Genomic DNA, 27,428 nt, shown 5'->3' with positions numbered 1-27,428 from the left:
GATCCACCCGCCTCAGCCTCCCAAAATGCTGGGATTACAGTGTGAGCCACTGTGCCTGGCCAGCTAATTTTTGTACTTCTAGTAGAGACAGGGTTTCACCATGTTGGCCAGGCTGGTCTCGAATTCCTGAACTCAGGAGATCCACCCACCTCAGCCTCCCAAAGTGTTGAGATTACAGGCGTGAGCCATCGTGCTCAGCCTGGGTAAGTCCTTTTTAGAAATCAGATTAAACAACCATCATTTTAAATACTGCAAACTTCTAAGGGCCACTTAGTTGGCATAATTATTATTGTGCAAGAGACTAACCATTCAATTTCTTAAACGAAAAGCTTTGATTTATTGCTTACTCTCTGTTTCACTCTGAAATACCTAAAACTTAGTGGCTTAAAACAATGACTGGCCGGGTGTGGTGGCTCAAGCCTGTAATCCCAGCACTTTGGGAGGCTGAGACAGGTGGATCACGAGGTCAGGAGATCAAGACCATCCTGGCTAACACGGTGAAACCCCGTCTCTACTAAACAATACAAAAAACTAGCCGGGTGAGGTGGCAGGCACCTGTAGTCCCGGCTACTCAGGAGGCTGAGGCAAGAGAATGGCGTAAACCCGGGAGGTGGAGCTTGCAGTGAGCTGAGATCTGGCCACTGCACTCCAGCCTGGGTGACAGAGCGAGAATCCGTCTCAAAAAAAAAAAAAAAAAAAAACAATGACTGATGTATTACTTTTCTGTGTGTACTGGGAATTCTGCTTCAGCTGGCAGTGGCTGGAATTTCATTCAGGTCACTGGTACATTCAGCAGCAGAGGGGCTGGGCTGGAGGAGCTAAGCGAGCTTCATGGGCATGCTTGATACCAGGGGCTTCACCATGGGCTGCTTGGGTTTCTTCATGACATGGCCTCAAACTAGTCCAACTTTTCGCACGATGGTTAGCTTCAAGCTGCCACACTTCCTAAAGAGCAGGCCTGGAACTTCATGTTGTACTAGGCTAAAGTCCCAGGCCAGCCCAGATTCAAAGATGGGGAAAAGAATCTCCCTCTTGTGACCAGAGTGGCAAGTAGGAAGGAATTGATAATGTATCTGTGGCCTTCACTAACCAAAGGAACTCTGTACTTGTAAATCATAGCCAAAGTATGAGATGATACAGAACTTTAGGAAACATGGGATTCAGGGATTGGCCAGTTTTTGAAAGCAAGAGTGTTGCTGGCTTTCTTTTGGTGGTAAAAGCGTGGTCACTGGCCTGAGCCAAAAGCTAACTTTCCAAAGCATGGTCAGAGTGAAGGCTGGTGCTGACTGGCTTTCAGAAATGCATAGCTGTCAGACTGGGTGACTTTCTTAAGTGTGTGTACTGAGGAGAGATTGTCTGATTAGTTGCTTTCAATGTCTGATTACTTGTCTACCATCAATTTTTGTGGTTACCCATTCATGGTTTGAGACTATGGCAAAGAAACTGTCTCAGGCTTGAATATGGAGAACATGAGTATTCTCATCATTAGGAATATTAAATTGTTCTTGTTAGTACAGGCTTGCTTTATTTTATTTATTTATTTATTTATTTATTTTATTTATATTCATTCATTCATTCTGGCACCCAGACTGTGGTACAGTGGCATGATCTTGGCTCACTGTAACCTCTGTCTCTCAGGCTCAAGTAATTCTCCTGCCATGCCCTCCTGTGTAGCTGGTTCTACCACACCCAGCTAATTTTATGTTTTTAGTAGAGATGGGGTTTTGCCACATTGGCCAGGCTGGTCTCAAACTCCTGACCTCAAGGGGACCACCTGCCTCAGCCTCCCAAAATACTGGGATTACCAGAGTGAGCCATGGCACCCAGCTGGCTCTATTCTTGATAACAGATTTGTCACAGTTATTGGACTGTCCCCAGAAAGTATTCATTTTAATTTTTTATTGAGAAGTGTGAGGAATTTAGAAAGTGTATTTTCTTTCACAGTAGGTTAAAATAAAGAACCACCCTAAAGGCTTACTTATAGATAGATGTCACCTCAAACCTCCATCAAGATGGCATGCTCATGGCAACGCTGAGTAGAATGAAATACTGGTAAAAATATTTTTCCATGAAGTATTCAGAAGTTATAACATGTAGGTACAAAGTATACCTTCTTGAGATACGAGTAATCAGTAAATATCATATTAGGGGTCCATAAATGCTAAACATCAGACAGGTCAGAATGTCACAACGAGGCATGATTAAGAAGCTTAACATTAGACGGGTGTGGTGGCTCATGCTTATAATCCCAGCACTTTGGGAGGCCGAAGCAGGCAGATTGCTTGAGCCCAGGAGTTCAAGGCCAGCCTGGGCAACATGGGGAGACCCCCATCTCTACAACAAAAAAAACAGGCAAAAATTAGCCAGGTGTGGTGGTGTGTGCCTGTAATCCCAGCTACTCAGGAGGCTAAGTGGGAGAATTGCTTGAGCCTGGGAAGTGGAAGTTGCAGTGAGCCGAGATCACGTCACTGCATTCCAGCCTGGGTGACAGAGCAAGACCCTGCCACACACACAGAAAGAAGCTGAACATCAATGAAATTCTCTTTATTAGGAAGGGGAAGTAAGACACTGGCACGTTTAGCTTGTAGCAGCATATGACAATACATGCAGTGCAGGCAATAAAATAATTTTATAGATTACTAGTAATGTAGCTGATGGAATTGAGTACCGTAAGTTTTTTGTTATTGGGTTACGTTAGCTAAGTATGACTTACCAATGGTACCTTATGGGATAGTGAGAAAATCATAAAACGATACAGGGAAAGCTGGCCATTGATTTGGGAGAAAATAAAGGAATACTGTGGGTGAGGAAAGAAAAAGACCCTCTCACATTGTTTTATATTGTTTTATACTCAGTAGCTGTTTTAAGAAAAAAACAAGGAAGTAACACCAAAGACAGGCAGCCTGGCGCCAGGCACAAAACCAGGCCTGGGTCTGCCTGGCCTAAACCCAGTAGTTAAAAATCAACTCGTAACTTAGAAACCAATGTTATTCATAGATTCCAGACACTGTATAGAAGAACACTGTGAAACTCCCTGCCCTGTTCTGTTTCTCTCTATCAGTAGGGTCTCCCATCACGTATACCCTAGATTGTTGACTCAATCACGACTCTTTCATATGAAATCTTTAGTGTTGTGAGCCCTAAAAAGGGACAAAAATTGTGCACTCGGGGAGCTTGGATTTTGAGATGGTAGCTTGCCAATGCTCTCAGCGGAATAAAGCCCTTCCTTCCACAACTTGGTGTCTGAGAGGTTTTGTCGGCGGCCAGTCCTGCTACATGGGGAGGGATCAATGAACAATTCTATTTAATTTAGACAATGTTTATTTCATATATTTACTGCTACATTCCATCAAGAAATTTCTTGTTTTGATGTTATGACAATTCAGCAAGTAAAAAACACAATTCTTTGAAAAAATATTTCTAAGCTCAGGCTCTTAACATATAAATATAATGCACAAAATAAACATACTGCAAAAAAACCACCCACCTACAAATTGCTGTATGCATCATTTCTGAAACACGTAATATTTATAAAAGCATAACTCTACACTGTTTTTATTTTCAGCTCTAAATAACAGAAAAACTTACTTTGTAAAGTGCTAGATCATAGGCTGAAGGGCATAAGGTGTCTGCCACAGCTACTCAACCCTACTGGGGTAGTGCAAAGACAGCCACAGGTCAAACGTGAACAGAAGTTTTTGTTTGTATTTGTGTTTTCAATACTTTATTTATGGACACTGAAATTTGAATATTATATAATTTTCATGTGTCACAGTATTCTTTTTTTAACCATTTAGAAATATAAAACCATTCTTAGCTTGCAGGATACAAAAATGGGTAGTGGGCCAGATCTGTCTGATGGACCGTCATTTGTCAAACCCTGACTTAGTGTAGTCAGGAACTGCTCCTAAATCACTTCTAGGAAAACAAACAACAACCAACCAAATCAAGGCACTGGCAGCAAGAAGGTGGGGGATGAATGTTGGGTAGCCAACTTTTTTTTTTTTTTTTTTTGCAGCGTAATTCACAAATACAAATAATGATGATGATAACCTCTAACATATAGCTCTTGTGTCTCAGACACTATTCTAAGTGCTTTGAAAATTTCAACTCATTTAGACCTCAAAGCAATCCTAAGATGTTGTCACTATCACTACTCTTTTATGGGAAGGGAATTGAGGCACAGAGATATTAATTAAGTAGCATGCCCCAGGCTGGAATTAGGGCCCAGGCGGCAGGATTCCAGAGTCCACCCCCTTAACTATGTCATGTTGCTTCTATGAGGAAGAAAAAGTTGGTGAAGAACATTTAGGACTCTCAGAAAAATACAAATGCAGATACCTCTGCTCCCTGCTCATACATCAACAGTAAGATACACAATATTTCTTACATTGCACTATTTGTTTTCATTGTATAGATTGTAATAAATATTACTGTTTTTAGCTGTTTAAAAACAGCTCAGGCTTTTGCTATATATAAAGGTGTCCCTAATGCAAAACTTGGCTGACATTTGAAAATTTTACAAAAACATTTTAACTTCTTTTTGAAGGATTAGTTTAGTGCCACTGTCTATAGCCATTTGCAAACACACACACACACACACACACACAAATAGGATAAAAAGATGCCTTATAGTTTAAAAGAAATATTACACTTACAATACAAATATTAACAACAAGAGTCACTACTGAGACTTAATGTGCGACATCTTCATAGGCATAATAGTTACTGAACGAACTAAGGTTACGTATTTCCCTATGTACAATTATGGATGGATTCCACATGCACATTGAACATCCACAAGTTACATGTTATAGCACACTCACATACACACAGTCCTATATACCAAAAAACATTTAATGTATGTTTAATGATGTTGCCTGATACTTTGTGCTTTTTAAAAGCTTCATATATGTAGACATTTGCAGGTTTCCTTTTAAAACAGAGCAATCTTGGCATCAGATCTGCAACATGATTTCTAGTATAACTGTTTCCCTCAGTATAAATTATTTGAATTTTTGTTGAACACCTTCCAAATATTTAAAATATCTATCCAAGTACCAGTGATCTGACATTGAATGAAACATCAATTCTTAATAAAGGCTTCTGTATCTGCCACCGTCTTTGCAGTTATCCCTTTGAATTCTTTAGTATATGAGCTCCAATTGTGTAAAGAGATTTCTGGATGCTCAAGGAGCTTCTCACTTATGAGCTTTTGGATGTCTACAGCTGGCTGCCCTGACAGAAAATGTCTTGACATTCATTTTACTCACAGGATTTCTCTCCTGTGTGATTTCTATGTTGCAAAACAAAAGTATGACTTCTGAAAGGTTTCTCTCCTGTTTTACAATTTGCATGACTTCTGTCATCTATATTATCTAATATTTAGAAAAGTCTACAATATGACAAAATTTTCTCGCAAATAAATGTACAGAATCTCTCTATGTATTTGCTGATACATAGAAAGAGCAAAGATTGTAGCTGAAAATTTCCCTATATTGATGTGATTCATAAAGTGTACCTCTTGTGTGAATTATCTGATTGTTCTGAAGAATGAATTCAGTCAAGAGAATTTCCCAACTCATCTTGCTTCTCAGCCTTCCTCTTCTTTGTGTGTGTCTTCTGATGTGCAGTGAGTTGTGACTTCTGGATAAAGGTTTCCCCACACTCCTGACACTCATAGGGCTTCTCCCCTGTGTGTTTTCTCTGATGTATAATAAAATGTGACTTCTGAGAAAAGGACTTCCCACATTCCTTGCATGCATAGGGCTTCTCTCCTGTGTGAGTCCTTTGATGTAATCTGAGGACCGAATTCACAGAGAAAGATTTGCCACATTCTGTGCATTCATAGGGCTTCTCCCCTGTGTGTTTTCTCTGATGTTTAGTGAGGTCTGATTTATAGTAAAAGGTTTTCCCACATTTATTACATTCAAAGGGTTTCTCCCCTGTGTGAGTTCGCTGATGTACTGTGAGGGCTGACTTCTGGTAGAAGCATTTCCTACATTCCTTACATTCATAGGGTTTCTCTCCTGTGTGAGTTCTCTGATGAGTTTTGAGGTGTGAATTCCTAGAGAAGAATTTCCCACATTCCTTACATTTATAGGGTTTCTCCCCTGTGTGTGTTCTCTGATGTACTGTGAGGTGTGACTTCTGGGAAAAGGCTTTCCCACACTCCTTACACTCATAGGGTTTCTCCCCTGTGTGTGTTCTCTGATGTACTGTGAGGTGTGACTTCTGGGAAAAGGCTTTCCCACACTCCTTACACTCATAGGGTTTCTCCCCTGTGTGTGTCTTCTGATGTACCATGAGGTATGCCTTCACATAGAAGAACTTCCCACATTCAGTACATTCAAAAGGTTTCTCCCCTGTATGTGTTTTCTGATGTTCTATGAGATGTGGTTTCTGGTAGAAGGATTTCTCACACTGATTACATTCGTAGGGTTTCTCTCCTGCATGGGTTCTCAGATGTCTACTGAGAGATGATAGGTGGTAAAATATTTTCTTACATTCTTTACACTCATAGGTTTTATCTCTCGTGTGAATTTTCTGATGTCTTGTGAGGTCTTCATTTTTGGAGAATGAGCTCCCACATTTATCACAGTCATAGGATTTGCCCTTTGAGTGAGTATGCTGATGTACTATGAGGGCAGACTTCTGGCAGAAGAACTTCCCACATCCCTTACATTCATAGGCTTTCTCTGTGGTACGAGTTTTCTGATGTTTTGTGAGTTCTCCATTCCTAGACAGAAAGTTCCACATTCATTAATGTGTAAGACTTTTAAGGCTTTTTGTTCCCCCACACTGAGCATATTTTCCAAGTACCTCTGAGGACTGATTTCTAGAGATGCTCCCATATTTATTGGTTCCATAGGGTTTCTCCACTGTGAACATTCTCTGACCTGCACCGTAGTTTAACACTTAGTAAGGTGAATCTGCATCTGCATTCTATTCACAGGGTCTCTCAATTGCCTGCTTTCTGTTTTGTGTAATAAAGACTCCCTTTATTATTTAATTCAGAAGAGTAAAAAGACTACCTCAAAGTTTCAGTTGCCTGATCCTGCACAAGGTCTCTATGAAAAGGGGCATTCTCATTTGGATTATATTCCTCGGGATTTGCTTTGCAGTGTTAGTTTTCTCATGTTTAGTATTAACTAGTGCCCTCTCATTTCCAGCAACTCCTTCAAGACTCTTGCTTACAAATCTTTAATCTTAAACATTAATTCTTGAACTTGCCTTGAATTTCCAGGCCTTGAATTTCCAGCTTGGCTTTCCCGGTATCTTGCTTCTAGATCATGAATACTCCATAGGTCTTCTACAAAGGAATCAAAAATTTAATACTTTGTAAATATTAACACATTAATATTGTCATAGCATTGATTCTTAGGCTTCAGGCCAATTTCTCATAATGAAAGAACCTCAAATGCAAATTTCCTCTAGCCCATTGTTTTAGAAAAATAAACTAAAACGAACACTAAAAACTGCTGTCACACACAGAAGAAGGAGCCTAGCTGTAGACCCATGTACTCTGACATTTTTACAAATATGACCTTAAGAGCTTGGAGGCGAAAGTTAAAGACAAAAATAGAACTGGGAGAGGAGAACGTAAGACATTAGAAGTGTTGCTGAACAAGAGTGTGGGAAGTATAGAGAATGCTGTGAGCCCCTTAAGTACCATGAACAGTAAGCAGGATAAGAAAAACTACTGGACAACAGTGTTCCCTGGAATTACATGGAAAAGATTAAACTGGAAGAAGGAGCTGAAGTGTACTGAAGTATAGGTCTTTATTGCCTCAAATCTAGATTACTGTGCTAGGATTGCTAGTATTTAGCAGACAAACTTCTACTTTATTTCCTCTTCATCCATCCACAGCAATCTAGGTGTCTAAAGGGACTTTCTCAGAACATCAGTTTCCTCAGGCTTAGAGGAAGAGTCCTGTAGCTTGGGCTTTCACTCTCCGTCTAGCTGGCTTTGTTTTCAGGACAGGAAGATGGAGGACCACATATATCCAAAAGGAAGGATTTTCTTAAAAGCATCAGGATAAGCCATCTATACAAGGATGAATTCCTAGTTGTAACACCAGAGATTTTCAATCCTGAACTCATCCTGACCACCAAATCCTGCACTTCTAAAGCACTTGTTACTTATGACTCAGTACTAGTCTTGAATTTCATTTTCATATCTCACTTCTTCCATCTCTGCTTCCAATTTACTACAGGATCTTTAAAGGTCAAATTATTGAACATCATTCTAGAATCTTTAGTGACCTTCATATTTATGCATCTTTAAATGCATGAAAGCAAGTGAAAGGTTATCAGTAGAGGCTTGGGGTTGGAATTTCATAGCAATGGTGGGGAATACATAAGAAAAGTCACTTGATAAGGAATTATGCAACGTTAACTCAGGCACACATGAAATAAGATTATATGAATGGGCCGGGAATGGTGGCTCATGCCTGTAATCCCAGCACTTTGAGAGGCTGAGGTGGGTGGATCACCTGAGGTCAGCAGCTCGGGACCAGCCTGACCAACATGGTGAAACCCCGCCTCAACTAAAAATACAAAAATTAGCTGGGCCTGGTTGCAGGCACCTGTAATCCCAGCTACTCAAGAGGCTGAGGCAGGAGAATCACTTGAATTGGGGAGGTGGGAGTTGCAGTGAGCCAAGATCACGCCACTGCACTCAAGCCTGGGCAACAAAGTGAGACTCCATCTCAAAAAAAATCTTATGTCTGGAAAACATTTGAGAGCATAGTAAAATGGAAGTTAACAGGTGTTTTGGGGCCACAAGGAAAAATAAGTTGCATAGGCAAGAGAGGGCCAGACTAGTTCTTGACAGAAAATTCATGTAAATGAATATTACTAATACCTCCTTACCCTTGTAAGTTTTTTATTTTGTCTAAATGACTTAATACTAAATGACTTAATACTGAGTCAGTATTAAGTATACCATGAAGGCTTCTGGCAATGTACATCTGCTGCATTACACAGCTACTGTGGGAATTTAGATCAACAATTTTTGTTTTGATCCTAACAAGGAAGGAAGTGGCATGAGCAGAACTATCTTACAAGAAGGTAAAAATATGGGATCAGAATATAAATAGGGCAAAGACGCTGGAGAGGTCAATTTTAGGAGTCCTTATCATAAAAACCAATGCATTGGCCTTAAGAATGGATGAGCTCTTACAGGAGTTAATAAAAAAAGCACAGAGCAGAAAGTAGAGTGTGTCTGTCTGTTGTCAATTATTTTATATATTTTTTATTTCTTTTTTTCATGAACATGAGTCTCACTGTTGCCCAGGCTGGAGTGCAGTGGGACGATCTTGGCTCATTGTAACCACTGCTTCCTGGGTTCAAGCGATTCTCGTTGTCTAAGCCTCAGTCTCCCAGGTAGCTGGGACTACAGGTCTGCACCACTATGCCCGGCTAATTTTTGTATTTTTGGTAGAGACAGGGTTTCACCACGTTGGCCAGGCTGGTCTCGAACTCGTGCCCTCAACGGATCCACCCGCTTTGGCTTCCCAAAGTGCTGGGATTATAGGCGTGAGCCACAACGCCCAACCAGTCTCTTGTTAATTAATATTCATTCTTTCAATAAATATCTACTGAGCAACTAATATGTACTAGGCATTGTTCCTGATACTGGCAACACATCTGTGCACAAGTTAGAAAATACATCATAAACATTTAAGGAGGCAGGATGAGATTGCCTTAGTGTTATTCAAATAAGATACAACAGATTTTAGGGGGGATAAGCAGTGCTTTATGGGAAGGATAAACACTGTATAGCAGGAAGTAGCAACTCCGAAATGAAAGAATTGTTGAGCTGCATAACGATTTTTAATCTGAGTTCAGAGTTTAAAGAAAATATGGGAAACTAAAATTGGTGCTAAAATAACTGAAGTATTTTGTTGTTAATAAACGGAGGGAGATGCCATTTAAAAAAGTTTTAAGTTAGATTTACAAACACTTTATAGTTGCATACTCTAATGGCAGGGAGTAACTCGTGATGCTAGAGAAAAAGACAAAATCTTACAAGGTAAGGAGGGATTAGAGTTTGTATATAGGAAAGAGAAGTAAATCTATTTAAAACATGTCTAGCAAAGGAGAGAATTTAAGTGGAGAGAACAAAAATTGGAGGTGTGAATTAGGTTTTTTCACATGTGCAAATAAAGTGTCCTTAATCGCTTCCAAAACTATAGGGCATTTATAAAGAGACTACCTAGGCTGGGCACGGTGGCTCATGCCTGTAATCCCAGCACTTTGGGAGGCTGAGGTGGGTGAATCACCTGAGGTCGGGAGTTGGAGACCAGACTGACCAACATGGAGAAATCCTGTCTCTACTAAAAGTACCAAATTAGCCAGGCATGGTGGTGCATGCCTATAATCCCAGCTACTCAGGAGGCTGATGAGGCAGAATTGCTTGAACCTGGGAGGTGGAGGTTGAGGTGAGCTGAGATGGCAACACTGGACTCCAGCCTGGACAACAAGAGCAAAACTCTGTTTCAAAAAAAAGTGAGAGATTGCCGAAAAATATTTCAGAAGGCAAGAGGCACCAACCACTCACCAGTAACATGGGATATAATTTCTTCTAACTCACCAGAGAAACCCCAATGTGGATATTCTACTTCTAATATCCACGGCTTTCTTCCTTGCTTCAACTTGAAGACTGCATTTGGCTTATTCACATGGTAACCTATGAATGGAAAATATCAAGGAAATGATACAAATTGCTTGGAATTTAGGGACTGTGAAAGATAAGGAAGTGGAATTTCAGAAGAATGATGAAGGTTGCAGTTAGGCTTGGCAAATTTAGATTCTTTCAGTGGGGAGACAGGGACATAGATATTTTTTCTAACACCCAAAATGGATTTATTAACTTTGAACTCTGAATCATAGCTAATGTCAATCATTCAGCCCTATAGGGACCTTTTATATTCCAGCAGCCAAGAAGGGAGATGCAAACTAGTGGGATTTACACCTGGGGAAGTTTTCCTCACCCACTGAGACCAGGTGACTATAGTTTTCCAGCATCACATCCTTATACAGAGTCCTCTGAGCAGGAGTCAGTAACTTCCATTCCTCCTTGGTGAATTCCACAATAACATCCTTTAATGTCACGGGTCCCTGGAATAACAAGCTTCAGTTCAATCTGAAGTAACCAGAATAGATAGCATACCACTGAAAAGACATGTGAGCTAGCTCTTAGTGTACTAACTGCAAAGTTCACTCTGGAGAGTTAGGATATGTGCCATACTGTACCCTGCTTTATTCATAGAAGGAATGTTTGTTCATTACATATTTACTGAGCTCCCACTCAATGCCTGGAACTCTGCTGAAGATACAAAGATGAAGAAAAAAATAAGTGTCATGTGCCGCATAATGACATTTCAGTTAATGATAGATTCCATATATGATGACGATCCTATAAGAAAATACAGTATTTTTATTGTCTGTTTTCTATGTTTAGATACACAAATCCTTACCATTGTGTTACAAATTGCCTACAGTGTTCAATACAGTAACATACTATAGAGGTTTGTAGCCTAGGAGCAATGGGCGACACCACATAGCCTAGGTGTGCAGTCAGCTGTACCATCTAGGCTCGTGTAAGGACACTCTGTGATGTTTGCATGACGAAGTCACCTACGGATACGTTTCTCAGAACATATCCCCATCACTAAGTGACACATGACTCTATTCCTGTTAACGAGGAGCTTATATTTTGCCAGGGAGACAAAGGTGAAAATGCTAAATTACAGTATGTGGGGCAGGTGCCATGACAGAAACAAGTACACAATATGAGATGGCCACAAATGGGGGTAATTATTTGCATTTCATATTGTCACATTAGATTTTATTAGGTGGTCAAACTAACTTTAGGAATAAAGAAAACATAATTGGCAAAGGCATGGATTCATGAGAAATGGCAAGTTTAGGAAACCACATATAACTTGGTAGGTATGATACCTATGGTGGGTATATACCAATGGTAAGTATATACCATAGGTTGCTAGTTATATACCTATGGTAGGGCATAGGACCAAGATTAATTAGAAGGTTAATGTGTAAAGTCAAGGAACAGGACAAAAGAAATTCTGAATCTGTCTTTTGGACTAGTAAAATATACTTTGCATATACACTTAACAAATAAATCTCTGCTTAATACATACATTTGCTTGTATTCATGTTTATTAAGAATTAAGGTGGAGGGTGTGGTGGCTCAGGCCTGTAACACCAGCTACTTGAGAGGGTGATACGGGAGAATCAGATGAACCTGGGAAGTCACGGCTGCAGTAAGACACAGCGAGACTCTATCTAAAAAAAAAAAAAAAAAAAAAAATAGGCTGGGCACAGTGGCCCACACCTGTAATCCCACCACTTTCGGAGGCCGAAGCCAGTGAATAACCTGAAGGCAGGAGTTTCAGATCTGCATGGCCAGCATGGCAAAACCCCATCTCTACTAAAAAAATACAAAAATTAGCTGGGCGTGGTGGCACACACCTGTAGTCCCAGCTACTCAGGAGGCTGAGCCAAGAGAATGGCTTGAACCTGGGAGGCAGAGGTTGCAGTGAGCCAAGATTGTGCCACTGAACTCCAGCTTGGGTGACAGAGCGAGACTCCATCTCAAAATAATAATAATAAATTTAACAAGTTTGTTTTTGTTCATATAAGAGAAAACATAAAGAGATACTCTGCTATTTCATAATATGTGAAATGTCTTATATATCTCTGGGATGCTCACCATTCACTGTGTAGATGAAAATACAGACACCAGGAACCACGGAAGAGACAAGTCAAGTAAGCACTGGAGTTATAGGGGTAAATGAGTGGCTTAGGAGAAAACTTTAATGTGAAAGTGGCAAATGGCACATTTTTTAGAAAAATCAGAAAAACATTTATATAAAAGCAACAGCAGTGGAGGAAAGAAGTATAACGTGACTTTGTGATTAATTGGACATTAGTTAACAATCACTGGGAGAAAGGGGGAGGGCAGCACCCATAGTGTCTGTATGCCTTGCTTGTGGGTACAGTCATAGTGCCAATTATTTTCATTCCTTCACTTTTATTAGTAGAACTGTTTAAGGCTATGAAATTTCCTCTAATCACTGCTTTATTTATACTCCATGAAATCTGAAAGGCAGTATTTTTACTTGCAGAACATCTTGGCTGGATATAAATTCTTGGTTCATTTTTTTTTTCTTCTTCTTTTGAGATGGAGTCTGGCTCTGTCTCCCAGGCTGGGTGGCACAATCTCAGCTCACTGCAACCTCTGCCTCCCAGGTTCAAATGATTCTTCTACATCAGCCTCCCAAGTAGCTGGGATTACAGGCGCCTGCCACCACACCTGGCTAATTTTTGTATTTTCAGTAGAGACGAGGTTTCAGCATGTTGGCCAGGCTGGTCTCGAGCTCCTGACCTCAAGCTCACTGCAAGCTCCGCCTCCCGGGTTCACGCCATTCTCCTGCCTCAGCCTCCCGAGTAGCTGGGACTATAGGCGCCCCCTACCTCACCCGGCTAATTTTGTACAAACTAACATTATTATGTGGCAACCAGGAAGTCTGTAAATGAAAACAGGAATACAAGGAAAAAGATAAGTTGGGCAGGAGTTAATGAGTTGAATTTTGTTCATTCTGTGCTTAAAGTGACTGTGGAACATAAAGATGAAATTGTCCATTTTGGCAGATACACATATGAGTAAGTTTCCACAGACAGAATTTTCAAATATATAAAAAACAGAGCTCTAGAAGAGCCCAAAAAAGAAGGTGTGGGGGCCGGGCACAGTGGCTCACGCCTGTAATCCCAGCACTTTGGGAGACTGAGGTGGGTGGATCACGAGGTCAGGAGATCGAGACCATCCTGGCTAACATGGTGAAACCCTGTCTCTACTAAAAGTACACACAAAAAAATTAGCCAAGTGTGGTGGTGGGCGCCTGTAGTCCCAGTACTCAGGAGGCTGAGGCAGGAGAATGGCCTGAACCTGGGAGGCGGAGGTTGGAGTGAGCCAATAATGCACCACTGCACTCCTGCCTGGGCCACCGAGCAGGACTCCGTCTCAAAAAAAAAAAAAAAAAAAGAAGCTGTGGGAACAGCAGTATCTGAGATAATGGCAGGAGACTAGGCCCAGACTATGGAGCCTGAGAGAACTTCTCTAAACTTCTCTAAGAGTAAGCAGCCAGGAGGAGTATCTAGAAAACCAAAGAAAGGGAGACTTACAAATAAGGGACAATTGTAGTTAAAAATCCAAATGTAAAGAGTCCAAATTAGCATAACCACACACCAGCATAGCAAAGGAGTGAAAGCTGTGATAAGTAAGCAGGCCTTTTGAGAAATTTTGGAAATATCTAGAATTCCTAAGAGCAGAGAAGAGAATCCAGCTCTTGGACACACATCCTAACAAAGAGCTCATGTCAACTTCTATGCTCAGAGTCAGAGGGCTGGGGTTTGGCAAGAACAGAAGGATGACTGATAGGAAAATTAATTAAAGACTCCCCACTTAAAAAACAACAACGAAAACCGAAGAGCATCCAGTATAAAGCAAGAGCTGATGAAGAGACCCCACTACATAATGGTACCAGGGTCAATTGGGCAACATGATTACTTCACCGGGGTGCCTAAATATGGGCACAATACAGACAAAAGGAGAAACACAAATTGTGTTATATACACACATAGACATTTTATTCTGTTGAAATACATCTGTATTTTTTACAGCAACACTTCTATTTCTGTGAAAACATACAAGTACTAGTTTCTTAGATGACAGCAATTCTATTTCAGCAATTAAGAGATTACCTAAGAGAATAAGGACAAAACTGACATATGACTTTTCATATGTAGAACCAAATGCTAAAAGACAAAGAAAAAATGCCCACAAAGGATAAAGGTTTTGAACCTAGAATTCCACGCCCTGCCAAATTTTTTATTCAAGGATAATAAAAAAAGATGTTTTCATAAATACGAAGATGTTAAAAGCACACAAACGATGCACCATATTTGCAAGGCATTCTAGAATATACTTAATAGAAACTACAAAAAAATCACATGGCAAATCAGATATAAAAGCTAATAGGGCCGGGCACGGTGGCTCACACCCGTAACCCCAGCACTTTGGGAGGCCAAGGCGGGTGGATCACCTGAGGTTGGAAGTTCGAGACCAGCCTGACCAACATGGAAAAACCTTGTCTCTATTAAAAATACAAAATTAGCCAGGCATCGTGGCTCATGCCTGTAATCCCAGCTACTCGGGAGGCTGAGGCAGGAGAATCGCTTGAACCTGGGATATGGAGGTTGTGGTGAGCCAAGATCATGGCATTGCACTCCAGCCTAGGCAACAAAGATTGAAACTCCATCTCAAAAAAAAAAAAAAAGGCTAACAGATGGCTAGGTGCAATGGCTGATGCCTATAATCCCAGCACTCTGGGAGGCTAAGGCACATGGATCATGAGGTCAGGAGTTCAAGAGCAGCCAGGTCAAGATTGTGAAACCCATCTCTACTAAAAATACAAAAGATTAGCCAGACATGGTGGCGGGTGCCTTTAATCCCAGCTAATTGGGAGGCTGAGGCAGAGAATTACTTGAACCCAGGAGACGGAGGTTGCAGTGAGCCAAGATTGCAGCACTGCACTCCAGCCTGGGCAAGAGAGCAAAACTCCGTTTCAAAAAAAAAAAGCTAACAGTTATGTAAGAATAACTTATTTCCCATATAGCCATAACAGGAAACTATAAAATTTAAAACAGACTGCTTACAGAAGAAGTGAGAAGGAAAAGACTATTTTGTAAACTAAACTGTCCTTCAAAGATACTTACAAATATACATTAACAAAGTGCTCACATCTTTTCATGAAATATTCACTAAAAGATCATTTTCTGGGCCAGAAAAATATCTTAAACTAAAAGAATTGAAATCTACCAAATACATTCTCTAAACACAGTAGACTTAAACTAGAAATCAGTAACAGAAACTTATCTGGAATGCTATCAAATACTTGAAAATAATAGGTGAGCACTTTGTTTAATGTTATTGGGAAATAACATTTGAACTTTGTTCTCTGAAAAAGGCTGATAAACCTATATCCAGAATGACCAAGATAAAAAATACATGTTAACAACATCAGAAATGAAAAGGGGAATAGTTACTATAGGCCCTACAAACAGTAAAAGGAAAATAAGAGAATACTAAGAACCAGTCTATGTGCATAAATTTGACAACTAAGATGAAATGGATTAATTCTTTGAAAGAGGATAACTACCAAAACTCACTCAGGAAGAAATATCTAAGATAAATAATATTACCTAGTATCAATGATATTAAATAAACTGAATCTGTAGTTAAAAACGTTTCAACATGACTGACTTCTTGAGAAATGGTGACTTAGGGTGCTGTAAGAATTGGTCCCTCCACTGAGGCAACCACTGAAGCTGACAAAAACTGATAGAATCAAGTTTTTGGAACTGTAGAATCTTTTTTCTGTTTCTTTTTAAAACCATCAAACAGTGGAGTACTTTTTTTTTTCTTTTCTTTCTTTTTATTTATTTATTTTTTGAGACAGAGTCTCGCTCTGTCACACAGGCTGGAGTGCAACTGTGTGATCTCAGCTCACTGCAACTGCAACCTCTGCCTCCCGGGTTCAAGCAGCTCTCCCGCCCCAGCCTCCCAAGTAGCTGGGATTACAGGGGCCCACCACCACGCCCAGCTAATTTTAGTAGAGATGGGATGTCACATGTTGGCCAGGCTGGTCTAGAACTCCTGACCTTAGGTGACCCACCCACCTCAACCTCCCAAAGTGCTGGGATTATAGGCAAGATCCACTGTGCCCAGCCTCAGTGGAGTACTTAATAAAGAAAGAGCCTGCTAAATTTTGGGGAGAAAGTGCATGGCACTTTTTTCTTACTGGCCTACTGATATAGTTTGGATGTGTGTCCCCTCCAAATTTCATGTTGAAATATAATCCCCAGTGTGGGAGTTGGGGACTGGTGGGAGGTATTCAGGTCATGGGGGTGTATCTCTTTTTTTTTTTTTTTTTTTTTTTTTGAGGCAGAGTCTCGCTCTGTCGCCCAGACTGGAGTGCAGTGGCCGGATCTCAGCTCACTGCAAGCTCCGCCTCCTGGGTTTACGCCATTCTCCTGCCTCAGCCTCCCGAGTAGCTGGGACTACAGGCGCCCGCCACCTCGCCCGGCTAGTTTTTGTATTTTTAGTAGAGACGGGGTTTCACCATGATAGTCAGGATGGTCTCGATCTCCTGACCTCGTGATCCGCCCGTCTCGGCCTCCCAAAGTGCTGGGATTACAGGCTTGAGCCACCGCGCCCGGCCAGGGGTGTATCTCTTATGGATGGTTTAGCACCATTCCTTTGATAATGAGTTCTCATTTGGCTCACATGAGATCTAGTTGTTTAAAAGAGTCTGGCACCAGGTGTGGTGGCTAACGCTTATAATCCCAGCACTTTGGGAGGCCAAAGCAGGTGGATAACCTGAGGTCAGGAGTTTGAGACCAGCCTGGCCAAGATGGCAAAACCCTGTCTCTACTAAAAATACAAAAATTAGACGGGTGTGGTCTTCCATGCCTGTAGTCTCAACTACTTGGGAAGCTGAGGAAGGAGAATTGCTTGAACCTGGGAGGCAGAGGTTGCCATGATCCAAGACCATGCCACTGTACTCCAGCCTGGGTAACAGAGTGAGACTCCACCTCAAAAAATAAATAAATAAATGAATAAATAAAGAGTCTAGGACCTACCCCTTTTTTCTCTCTCTTGCTCCCACTGTCACTATGTGATGTACTGGCTCCTGTTTCAACTTTCTGCCATGAGTAAAAGCTCCCTGAGGCCTCATCAGAAGCTGAGCAGATGCTAGTGCCATGCTTCCTGTACAGACCGCATAACCATGAGCCAAGTAAACCTCTTTTCTTTATAAATGACCCAGCCTCAGGTATTTCTTTGTAGCAATGCAAAAAATAACTAACACAAAATTGGTACTGAGGAGTACAGCATTGCTATAAAGATACCTGAAGGTATAGAAGCAGTTTTGAAACTGAGTAACAAGCAGAGGTTGGAAGAATTTGGAGGGCTCAGAAGAAGACACTAAGATGAGGGAAAGTTTGAAACTTCTAAGAGACTGGTTAAACCGTTGTGACCAAAATGCTGATAGTGATATGCACAGTGAAGGCTAAGCTGATGAGGTCTCAGAAGAAAATGAGGAATTTATTGGAAACTGGAGTATAGGTCACCCATGTTTTATCCTAGCACAGAGCTTGGCTGCATGTCCCAGGGATCTGTGGAAGACTGAACTTAAGAATGATGACCTAGGGTATCTGGCAGAAGAAATTTCTAAGCAGCAAAACATTCAAGATGTGGCCTGACTGCTCCTAACAGCCTATGATCAAATACAGGAGCAAAGAAATGACTTAAAGTTGGAACCGATATTTAAAAGAGAATCAAAGCATAAAGTCTGGAAAGTTTGCAGCCTGGTCCTGTGGTACAGAAAGAATCCAAGCCCAAGCAGGCTGTGGAGCAACCACTTGCTAGAGAAATTAGCATGACTCAAACAGAGCCAAGTAACAATCCAACACAATGGGGAAAATGCCTTAAAGGCATTTCAGAGACCTTCAGGACTGCGCCTTCCATCACAGGCCCAGAGGCCTAGGACAAATGAATGGTTTCAGGGGCCAGGCCTAGGGCAATGCAGCCCTGTGCAGCCTTGTGACACTGCTCCCCACATCTCAGCTACTCTGGTTCCAGCTTCAGCTCAAGGGGATCCAGGTACAGCTTTAGCCCCAGCTCAGGAGGGCACAATCTGTAATCCCTCATGGTTTCCATCTAGTGTTAAGTCTGCAGATGCTCAGAATGCAAGCATGAAGGAGGCTTGGTAGCTTTCCTCTAGATTTCAGAGGATGTACTGGAAAGCCTGGGTGTCCAGGCAAAAGTCTGCCACAGAGATGGAGCCCCCGCAGAGAAACTACTAGGGCAATGTTGAGGGAAATGTGTGGTTTGGGTACTGCCTAATGGAGCTGTGGGAAGGGGGCCACTGGCCTCCATACTTTGGAATGCTAGAGCCACTAGCCACTTACAACCTCAGCATGGAAAAGCTGAAAGCAGTCAACTCCAGCCATTAAGATTAATCCATTAATCCATTAAGATTAAAGCAGATTTCTTAACAGAAACTATGAAAGCCAAAAGGCAGTGTGATGACATATTAAAGTGCTGAAAGAAAAGAATTCTATTTCAAGAATTCTTTTCCATCAAGACTATCCATCAATAATGCAGATTAAATTAAGATATTCCAAGATAAACAAAAGCTAAAGGACTCTGTTTCTAGTAGACCTGCCTTATAAGAAATGCTACAAGAAGTCCTTCAGTCTGAAATGAAAGGACACTGGACAGTAATTCAGGGCCAGATGAAGCTATAAAGAACACAGGTAAAGGTAACTATATAGGTACATATAAAAGCTGGTATTGTGGTATGTTTTAAATTTTATCTCTTTTTGTTTCCTATAGGATTTAAAAAGACAAATGCATAAAATAGTAATTATAAATATATGTTAATGGTCATACAACATACAAAAATATAATCTGTGACAGTAACAACATAAAAGGGGGAGAAACAGAACTACATATCAGCAATTTTTATACAGTACTGAAGCTAAGTTGGTATCAATTCAAACTAGATTGTTAAAAATTAGAAAAAATTGTAATGCTAACAGTAACCACTAAAAACACCTTAAAATATTCACAAAAGGAAATGAGGAGGAAAGCAAAATGGTACATTAGAAAAAAGAAGGCAGTATTGGAGGGTATTAGTGTGTTATCACAATGCTATAAAGAACTACCTGAGGCTGTGCACAGTGGCTCACTTCTGTAATCCCAGCACTTTGGGAGGCTGAGGAGAGCACATCACTTGAGGTCAGGAGTTCAACATGGCCAACATGGCGAAACCCCGTCTCTACTAAAAATACAAAAATTAACCAGGCATCGTGGCATGCACCTGTAATCCTAGCTACTTGGAAGGCTGAGTCAGGAGAATCTCTTGAACCCGGGAGGCGGAGGTTGCAGTGAGCTGAGATTGCACCACTGCATTCCAGCCTGGATGACAGAGCAGGACTCCATCTCAATTAAAAAAAAAAAAACAACAACAACTACCTGAGACTGGGTAATTTACAAAGAAAAGAGGTGTAATTGGCCCATGGGTCCACAGGCTATCCAGGAAGCATGGCAGTGGAGGCCTCAGGAAGCTTAAAATCATAGCAGAAGGTGAAGGAGAAGTTGGCACATCTTCACATGGCAGAGCAGGAAAGAGAGGGCAAAGGCAGAAGTGCTACACACTTTTAACCAGATCTTGTTAGAACTCACTCACTATCACAAGAACAGCAAGGGAGAAGTCTGCCCCCATGATCCAATCACCTCCCACCAGGCCCCTCCTGCAACATTGAGGGTTATAATTTGACATGAGATTTGGGTGGGGACACAGAGCCTAACCATATCACGGAGGAATTAAAGGAAAAGATATAAAGTATGTTGAAGAAAAATGCCAAGTTGCAGAAGTCTTTATCAAACATCATTTTAAATAGATTAGACTCGCCAGTTAAAGGCAGAGATTGACTGAATGGATATCAAAAACATGATTCAAATATATGCCTTCTAAAATTAAATTTAGATCCAAAGACACAAGTAGGCTGAAAAGAAAGGATGGAAAAAGGTATCTCACAAAAATAGTAGTAACCAAAAGAGAGCTGGCTGGCTATACTAAGATAAGACCTAAATAAATGAGACGGCATCCTGTTTTCATGGACTGGGAGACTTAACATGGTTCAAATGACAATACTACCCAAAGAAATCTACAGGTTCAAATATCCTGCAATTCATATGAAATTGTGAGGGGTCCTCAATAACCAAAACAACATAGGGAAAGAAGAATAAAGTCAGAGGATTCAATTCAAAATTTCAAAACTTACTGAAAAACTAGTTATCAAAACAGTGAGGTACTGGCATAAGGATAGACATACAGTCTAATGGGATAGAACTGAGTCCAGAAATAAATGCATATATCTATGATCACATGATTTTCTTCATCTTTTTTTTTTTTTTTTTTTCTAAGACAGGGTCTCACTGGCTGGAGTGCAATGGTGCAATCATGGCTTACTGCAGCCTGGACCTCCCCAGATTCAGGTGATTCCCCTGCCTCAGCCTCCCAAGTATCTGGGACTAAAAGTGCACACCACCCACCCGGCTAATTTTTGTATTTTGTAGAGACAGGGTCTTGTCATGTTGCCCAGGATGGTTTCAAATTCCTGGGCTCAAGAGATCTGCCCACCTTGGTCACCTAAAGTGTTAGGATTACAGGCATGGGCCACCACATCCAGCCCCAACTGATTTTCAACGAGGCTGTCAAGACCATTCAGTAGGAAAAGAATAGTCTCTTCACCAAATAATAGTGGGAAAACTCAATACCCACATGCTTGAGTTAAATGGGACCTCTACCTCATATCATATGCAAAAATCATTCAAAACAGATCAATGACCTACATATATGAGTTAAACATGTAGAACTCTTATAAGAAAACATAGCCTACCTTGAATTTGGCAATGGATTCTTCTACATGACACCAAAAGCACAAACAAAAGAAAAATAAATCTGAATTCATCATAATTTAAAGTGTTTGTGCATTATAGAACACTGTCACAAGGGAGAAAAGACAACTCACAGTGTGGAAAATATTTGCAAATCATCTGAGACAGAGTCTCCCTTTGTTGCCCAGGCTGGAATGCAGTGGCGCCATCTGAGCTCACCACAATCTCTGCTTCCCAGGTTCAAGCAATTCTCCTGCCTCAGCCTCCCAAGTAGCTGGGACTACAGGCACGCACCACCATGCCTAACTAATCTTTGTATTTTTAATAGACACGAGGTTTCACCATGTTGGCCAGGCCAGTCTCAAACTCCTGACCTCGTGATCCGCCAGCCTCAGCCTCCCAAAGTGTTGGGATTACAGCCATGAGCCACTGCATCTGGCCAATCTTTTTTTTTTTTCTTTAGACAGTCTTGCTCTGGCGCCCAGGCTGGAGTGCAGTGGTGCCATCTCGGCTCACTGCAACCTGCACCTCCCAGGTTCAAGTGATTCTCCTGCCTCAGCCTCCCAAGTAGCTGGGACTACAGGCATGCACCACCAAGCCCAGCTAATGTTTGTATTTTTAGTAGAGACAGGGTTTCACCATGTTGACCAGGCTGGTCTGAACTCCTGACGTCGAGTGATCCGCCCACCGTGACCCCCAACACGCTGAGATTATAGGCATGAGCCACTGGGCCTGGCCATAAAATGTTCTTATAATTCAACATCAAAAAGATAAACGGCCCAGTTAGGAAATGGGCAAAGAACTTGAGTGTACATTTCTCCAAATAACACAACTCACCCTTGAAGAACACAGGCTTGGATGCAGATTATTTTCAACCAAACATAGATTGAAAATGCAGTATTTGCAAGATTGGAAACCCACACATATGGAGGGCCAATTTTTTGCACACATGGGTTCTGAAGGGCTGACTGCAGGACTTGAGTATGTGTGGATTTTAGTACATGCAGGGGTCCTGGAACCAATCACCTGCATATACCAAATGATGACAGTATATACAAATGGCTAAAAAGCACACTAGAAAAATAATTGAAAAAAAAAGCACACAAGATGATGTTCAACATCATTCATCTCTAAGGAAATGCAATGCAAAACCACAACGATAACACTTCACCCTCCCACCCTAATTATAATAGGCATAATTTAAAAAATGGAGAACAGGTTTTAAGGGTATAGGGAGAAACTGAAACCTTTGTACATTGCTAATGGGAATGTAAAATGGTGCAGTTGCTGTGGAAGTTTGGCAGTTCCTCAAAAAGTTAAACATAGAATTGTCGTACATTCCAGCAACTCCATTTTTTAGGTATATACCCAAAAGGATTGAAAACAGGTATCAAGTACTTACAGATGAATTTGCCTAACAGCACTATTCATAATAACCAAAAAGTGGAAACCACCCAAATGTCTGTCAATGGATGAATGGATAAACAAATTGTGGAGTATATACACAATGGCATTTTAGCCATAAAAAGGAATGATGTACTGATACATGCTTCAAGGTGGATGAACCTGGAAAACACGCTAAGTGAAAGAAGGCAGACACAAAAGGTCACATAATGTATGATCTCACTTACATGAAATATTTAGAATAGGTAGATCTCTAGAGACAGAAAACATTAGTGGTTGCCAAGGGAAAGAGGGAGAGAGAACAGGGAATGACTGCTTAACGGGTATGGGGTTTTCTTTTCGGATGGTGAAAATATTTTGAAAGTAGGTAGAGGTGGTGTTACAAAACACTGTGAATGTACTAAATATTAATAGCTCACAACTGTATAATTTTAAATGATGAATAGTATGTGAATTTCACTTCAATTAAAACAAGTAAACAAAACCTTTGAACAAAGACAACTTCAGGCCTAAATGGTTTCATTGGTGAATTCAATCAAACAATAAAGCAGAAACAATACTGATTTGCTCCAGACGACCACCAGAGTAAGTGCCAGAGAATAGGCAAGTAAGCAGGGTAAAAGAAAACTTTATTAACTTGCCAATGTGAAGGAGGGGTGAGGTTCACCGGTCTCCGGCCGTGGAGGCCAACGAAGCCGCTCCCGCTTCTCCGGCGAGGTTCCTAAGTCTGCCCACGAGCAGGCGCCAAGGAAGTTTGCGTGGCGCGCCCGCCGGGAGCGGCTTTTATGTCCTGGGCCCGGGAGTGGGCGGGCAGTGGGCGGGACATAGGCGGGTCAGGGGCGGGACATAGGCGGGTCAGGGGCGGGGCAGTAGGCGCCGTTAGGTAGGTTTTGATTTTCTTCCTCAGACGTCAGACTGTGCCTGCGCGGTCAACCTGTGTCTGTCCCGGGCGCGGGAAAGTTGACAATGAAGAACCCGGAAATGTGCTATTTTAGTCCCTTTGTTCTTTTGTTCCCTCCCTCCCTCTGTCCAGACAAATACCAATTATATGTAATTTCTTCCATAAAACCAAGAAAAAATAACCATTCTCAACTCATTTTATAAGGCTCACATGACCCTGAGACCCAAATCTAACAATAACATTACCAGAAATGACAACTACAGTGGTTGCTGGCACCAGTTTGTATCAGCTCAGAAGAGCTAGTTTTCAGGAACTGGCTGGCATGTTATAGCTTGAAATTTGGTATGGTGGGAGTATTTATACCACAGAAACTGGTAAACAGTATAAACCAGATTTCTTTCCCAACCCCTAAAATCTGGTTATTAAACATTTACTAGTATACTGATCACTGATCAATATTCTTAATGGTGATAGATGCAAAAATCCTCAACAAAATGTTAGGAAATCTAATTCAGCAATATATAAAAATATACATGTTATGACCAACTTTCCTGGCAATGCAAGTTTGATTCCACATTTGAACATCAATCAATGTTGTTCACTACACTAACAAACTAAAAAAGAAAACAACATGATTATCCCAGAAAAAGGAAAAGAACATTTGACAAAATTCAAGATCCATTCATGATAAAAATTCTGAACAAACTAGGAAAAGAAGGGAACTTCCTTCATCTGATAAAAGGCATTTATATAAAATCTATAGCTTATACCATCCTTATTATTGAACAGCTAAATTCTTTCCCCCCTAAGGTCAGGTTTCATTATGTACATTCCTTTGATTATATAAAAGGTGATTTTTAAATGAGCAAAAAAAAACACAAAAAAACAAAAAAACCAAATTCATTGTTTTCTACAGCCTACAAGGGCCATACATATTCTAGCTTCCTCTACCTTTTTGATGTTACCTCTTACCATTCTTTCCCTAAGTCATATCTCTCTAGCTTCAATATCCTACATACTGTTTCTGGAACATGCTTTGGGGTGTCTGTATTGCTGTTTTTCTTACCCACAATGCTGCTCCCTCAGATTTTTTTTTTTTTTTTTTTTTTTTTTTTTGAGGTGGAGTCTGGCTCTGTCGCCCGGGCTGGAGTGCAGTGGCCCGATCTCAGCTCACTGCAAGCTCCGCCTCCCGGGTTTACGCCATTCTCCTGCCTCAGCCTCCGGAGTAGCTGGGACTACAGGCGCCCACCACCTCGCCCGGCTGTTTTTTTGTATTTTTAGTAGAGACGGGGTTTCACCATGTTAGCCAGGATGGTCTCGATCTCCTGACCTCGTGATCCACCCGTCTCGGCCTCCCAAAGTGCTGGGATTACAGGCTTGAGCCACCGTGCCCGGCCCTCCCTCAGATTTCTACTTGACTCTCTATCTCATTTAATTCCAGACTTTCCTCAAATATTGTCTTTTAGGGTAATATTGTCCCAATCAACCTACAACTCGTTCCTCACTTCTCTGTATCACTTTGTCCTCCTAAATTGCTTGAGTTTGTCTCTGAACATACACCTCAGAAATATTACTCAAATGCTGACACATTGTTATAAGGTATATTTTTAAAATCACATTTATGGCCTGGCACAGTAGCTCATGCCTGTAATCCCAGCACCTTGGGAGGCTAAGGTGGGAGGATCATTTGAGGTCAAGAATTTGAGACCAGCCTGGCCGACATGGGGAAACCCCTTCTCTACTAAAAATACAAAAATTAGAGGGGTGTGGTGGCAGGTGCCTGTAATCCCAGCTACTCGTGAGGCTGAGGCAGAAGAATCACTTGAACCTGGGAGATGGGCTACAGTGAGCCGAGATTATGCCACTGCACTCCAGCTTGGGCAACAGAGCTAGATTTCATCTTAAAAAAAAAAAAATCACATTTGTTAGTATCAATGCCATTGTCTATGCCAAACAGGCAATAACCTATTTAGCATTGCTTTCATGCCATCAGTGCAAGTATCAACAGTGTAAAAGGCAATCTACATCTTAGCACTCTGAGTCTCAACCTCATAGACCCCTTGAGAAGGTCTTGGAGCTTCCAGGGATCTGCAGACCACATTTCAAGAATTGCTGTTTTATTCTAATAGTATTTTGCCTGAAGGTGATTTTTAACTATTTCTACATTTCTAATTTAGTATATGGGCTCTCATTCGTAAAACTCATTAAACACACACACACAGACACACAGTGAAACAAAGTAAGGGCTAAACAAATGACTCACCCGGATCTTGTTCATTTTCTGTTGCTCTTGGGAAAGGCTGAAAACTACAAAGCCAGAGCAGAAATCATAAGGGACCTTATCTGGCAGCCCCAGGAATCACCTGTGAGAAATTTCCATACAACATTTTAGTAAAATATATATCTTTGAGAAAATGTATCTTTGACCCATTAGAAAGCACAGTAAGGACCATGATGAAGTAGCATCCACCTGTCCACTTCTGACTCTGATATTAATCTTGATGAGCCTGGGACATTTTTGAATGAATCTACACATTTCTTTCCTACTGACTGTTTTGAAAATTATGTTTCTGTTTTCTGAATAACACAAAAGAAAAAACTTAAATATCCTATCATGACTGATTAAATAACATGTATAATATATCCAAAGTATGGAGCCCTTTGCTGACACTAGAAATGATGTTGAAGAGATATATTTATTGGTACATAAAAGGTAATTAAGCTATATATCATAAGCATTTTTTTCTATTATAAACCCAAGGTTAGAAAGTCTTTTCAAAGTTCTCAAAAATAAGACATTTCTTCTTCCCAAATTGCAGTTTCTCAAAAACTACTTCTCCAAGAAACTTCTTTTGATGTAAATATGACATAATGAACTTAAAGACTCAGTCCTACGCTAGGCTCTGCTGTTAATAAACTTAGTGATTGCCTTAGTTTCAATACTTTTGTCTTTAAAATGAGTAGGAATTAGATAATCTTGAACAACCCTTCATGTACCATTCTGATTCTGTAAGTCTTCACCCAGGATCACCAAAACAGACAGTACCTGCAATGCACTGTACCCTCAAAACTTGGGCTGGGCCTAAGGCAAAATTTAATTAGGCCCTGATGAACTCTGACTTGAGAATCTAATCTGCTGACAGTGACACAAATCTAGCTTCTAAAATAACAGTTAGGCATCACAATTCTCAAACAAGCACTTCATATATATGTAGCAAAAGGCAACTACATGTCATAATCCTAAGGTCCTTGTCACAAGCAGCAGAAATCATACAGGGCAACCAAATTGGAAAGGAAAAATCAAATTATCTTTGTTCACAGATGACATGACCCTATATTTAGAAAAACATAAAGACTCCACCAAAAACACTGGTAGAACTGACACATGAATTCAGTAAAGTTGCAGGATACGAAATCAACATTAAAAAATCAGTAGCAGGCCAGGCACGGTCCTCATGCCTGTAATCCCAGCATTTTGGGAGGCCAAGGTGGGTGAATCACCCGAGGTCAGGAGTTCGAGACCAGCCTGACCAATAAGGAGAAAACCAGTCTCTACTAAAAGTA

General features: G+C 40.9%; 1 protein-coding gene across 1 annotated transcript in view; it reads right to left on the bottom strand.

Annotated features, from left to right (window-relative positions):
* Window positions 1-4,809: 4,809 nt before the first annotated feature.
* Window positions 4,810-27,428, bottom strand: part of ZNF25 (zinc finger protein 25) — a 26,475-nt gene continuing 3,856 nt past the window's right edge. Inside the window, exons 2-8 of the mRNA XM_011960774.1 lie at window positions 26,128-26,227; window positions 21,562-21,584; window positions 10,998-11,124; window positions 10,598-10,693; window positions 7,249-7,312; window positions 6,216-6,739; window positions 4,810-6,131 (exon numbers count right to left, since the gene is read on the bottom strand). Coding sequence (XP_011816164.1) covers window positions 5,560-6,131; window positions 6,216-6,739; window positions 7,249-7,312; window positions 10,598-10,693; window positions 10,998-11,031 — 1,290 coding nt within the window. The 5' untranslated portion in view covers window positions 11,032-11,124; window positions 21,562-21,584; window positions 26,128-26,227 and the 3' untranslated portion in view covers window positions 4,810-5,559. The remainder of the gene's footprint in view (window positions 6,132-6,215; window positions 6,740-7,248; window positions 7,313-10,597; window positions 10,694-10,997; window positions 11,125-21,561; window positions 21,585-26,127; window positions 26,228-27,428) is intronic.

Source organism: Colobus angolensis, unplaced genomic scaffold, assembly GCF_000951035.1.
Source record: "Colobus angolensis palliatus isolate OR3802 unplaced genomic scaffold, Cang.pa_1.0 Scaffold524, whole genome shotgun sequence".
Lineage (NCBI taxonomy): Eukaryota > Metazoa > Chordata > Mammalia > Primates > Cercopithecidae > Colobus > Colobus angolensis.
This window is presented reverse-complemented; position numbering and strand designations above follow the sequence as displayed.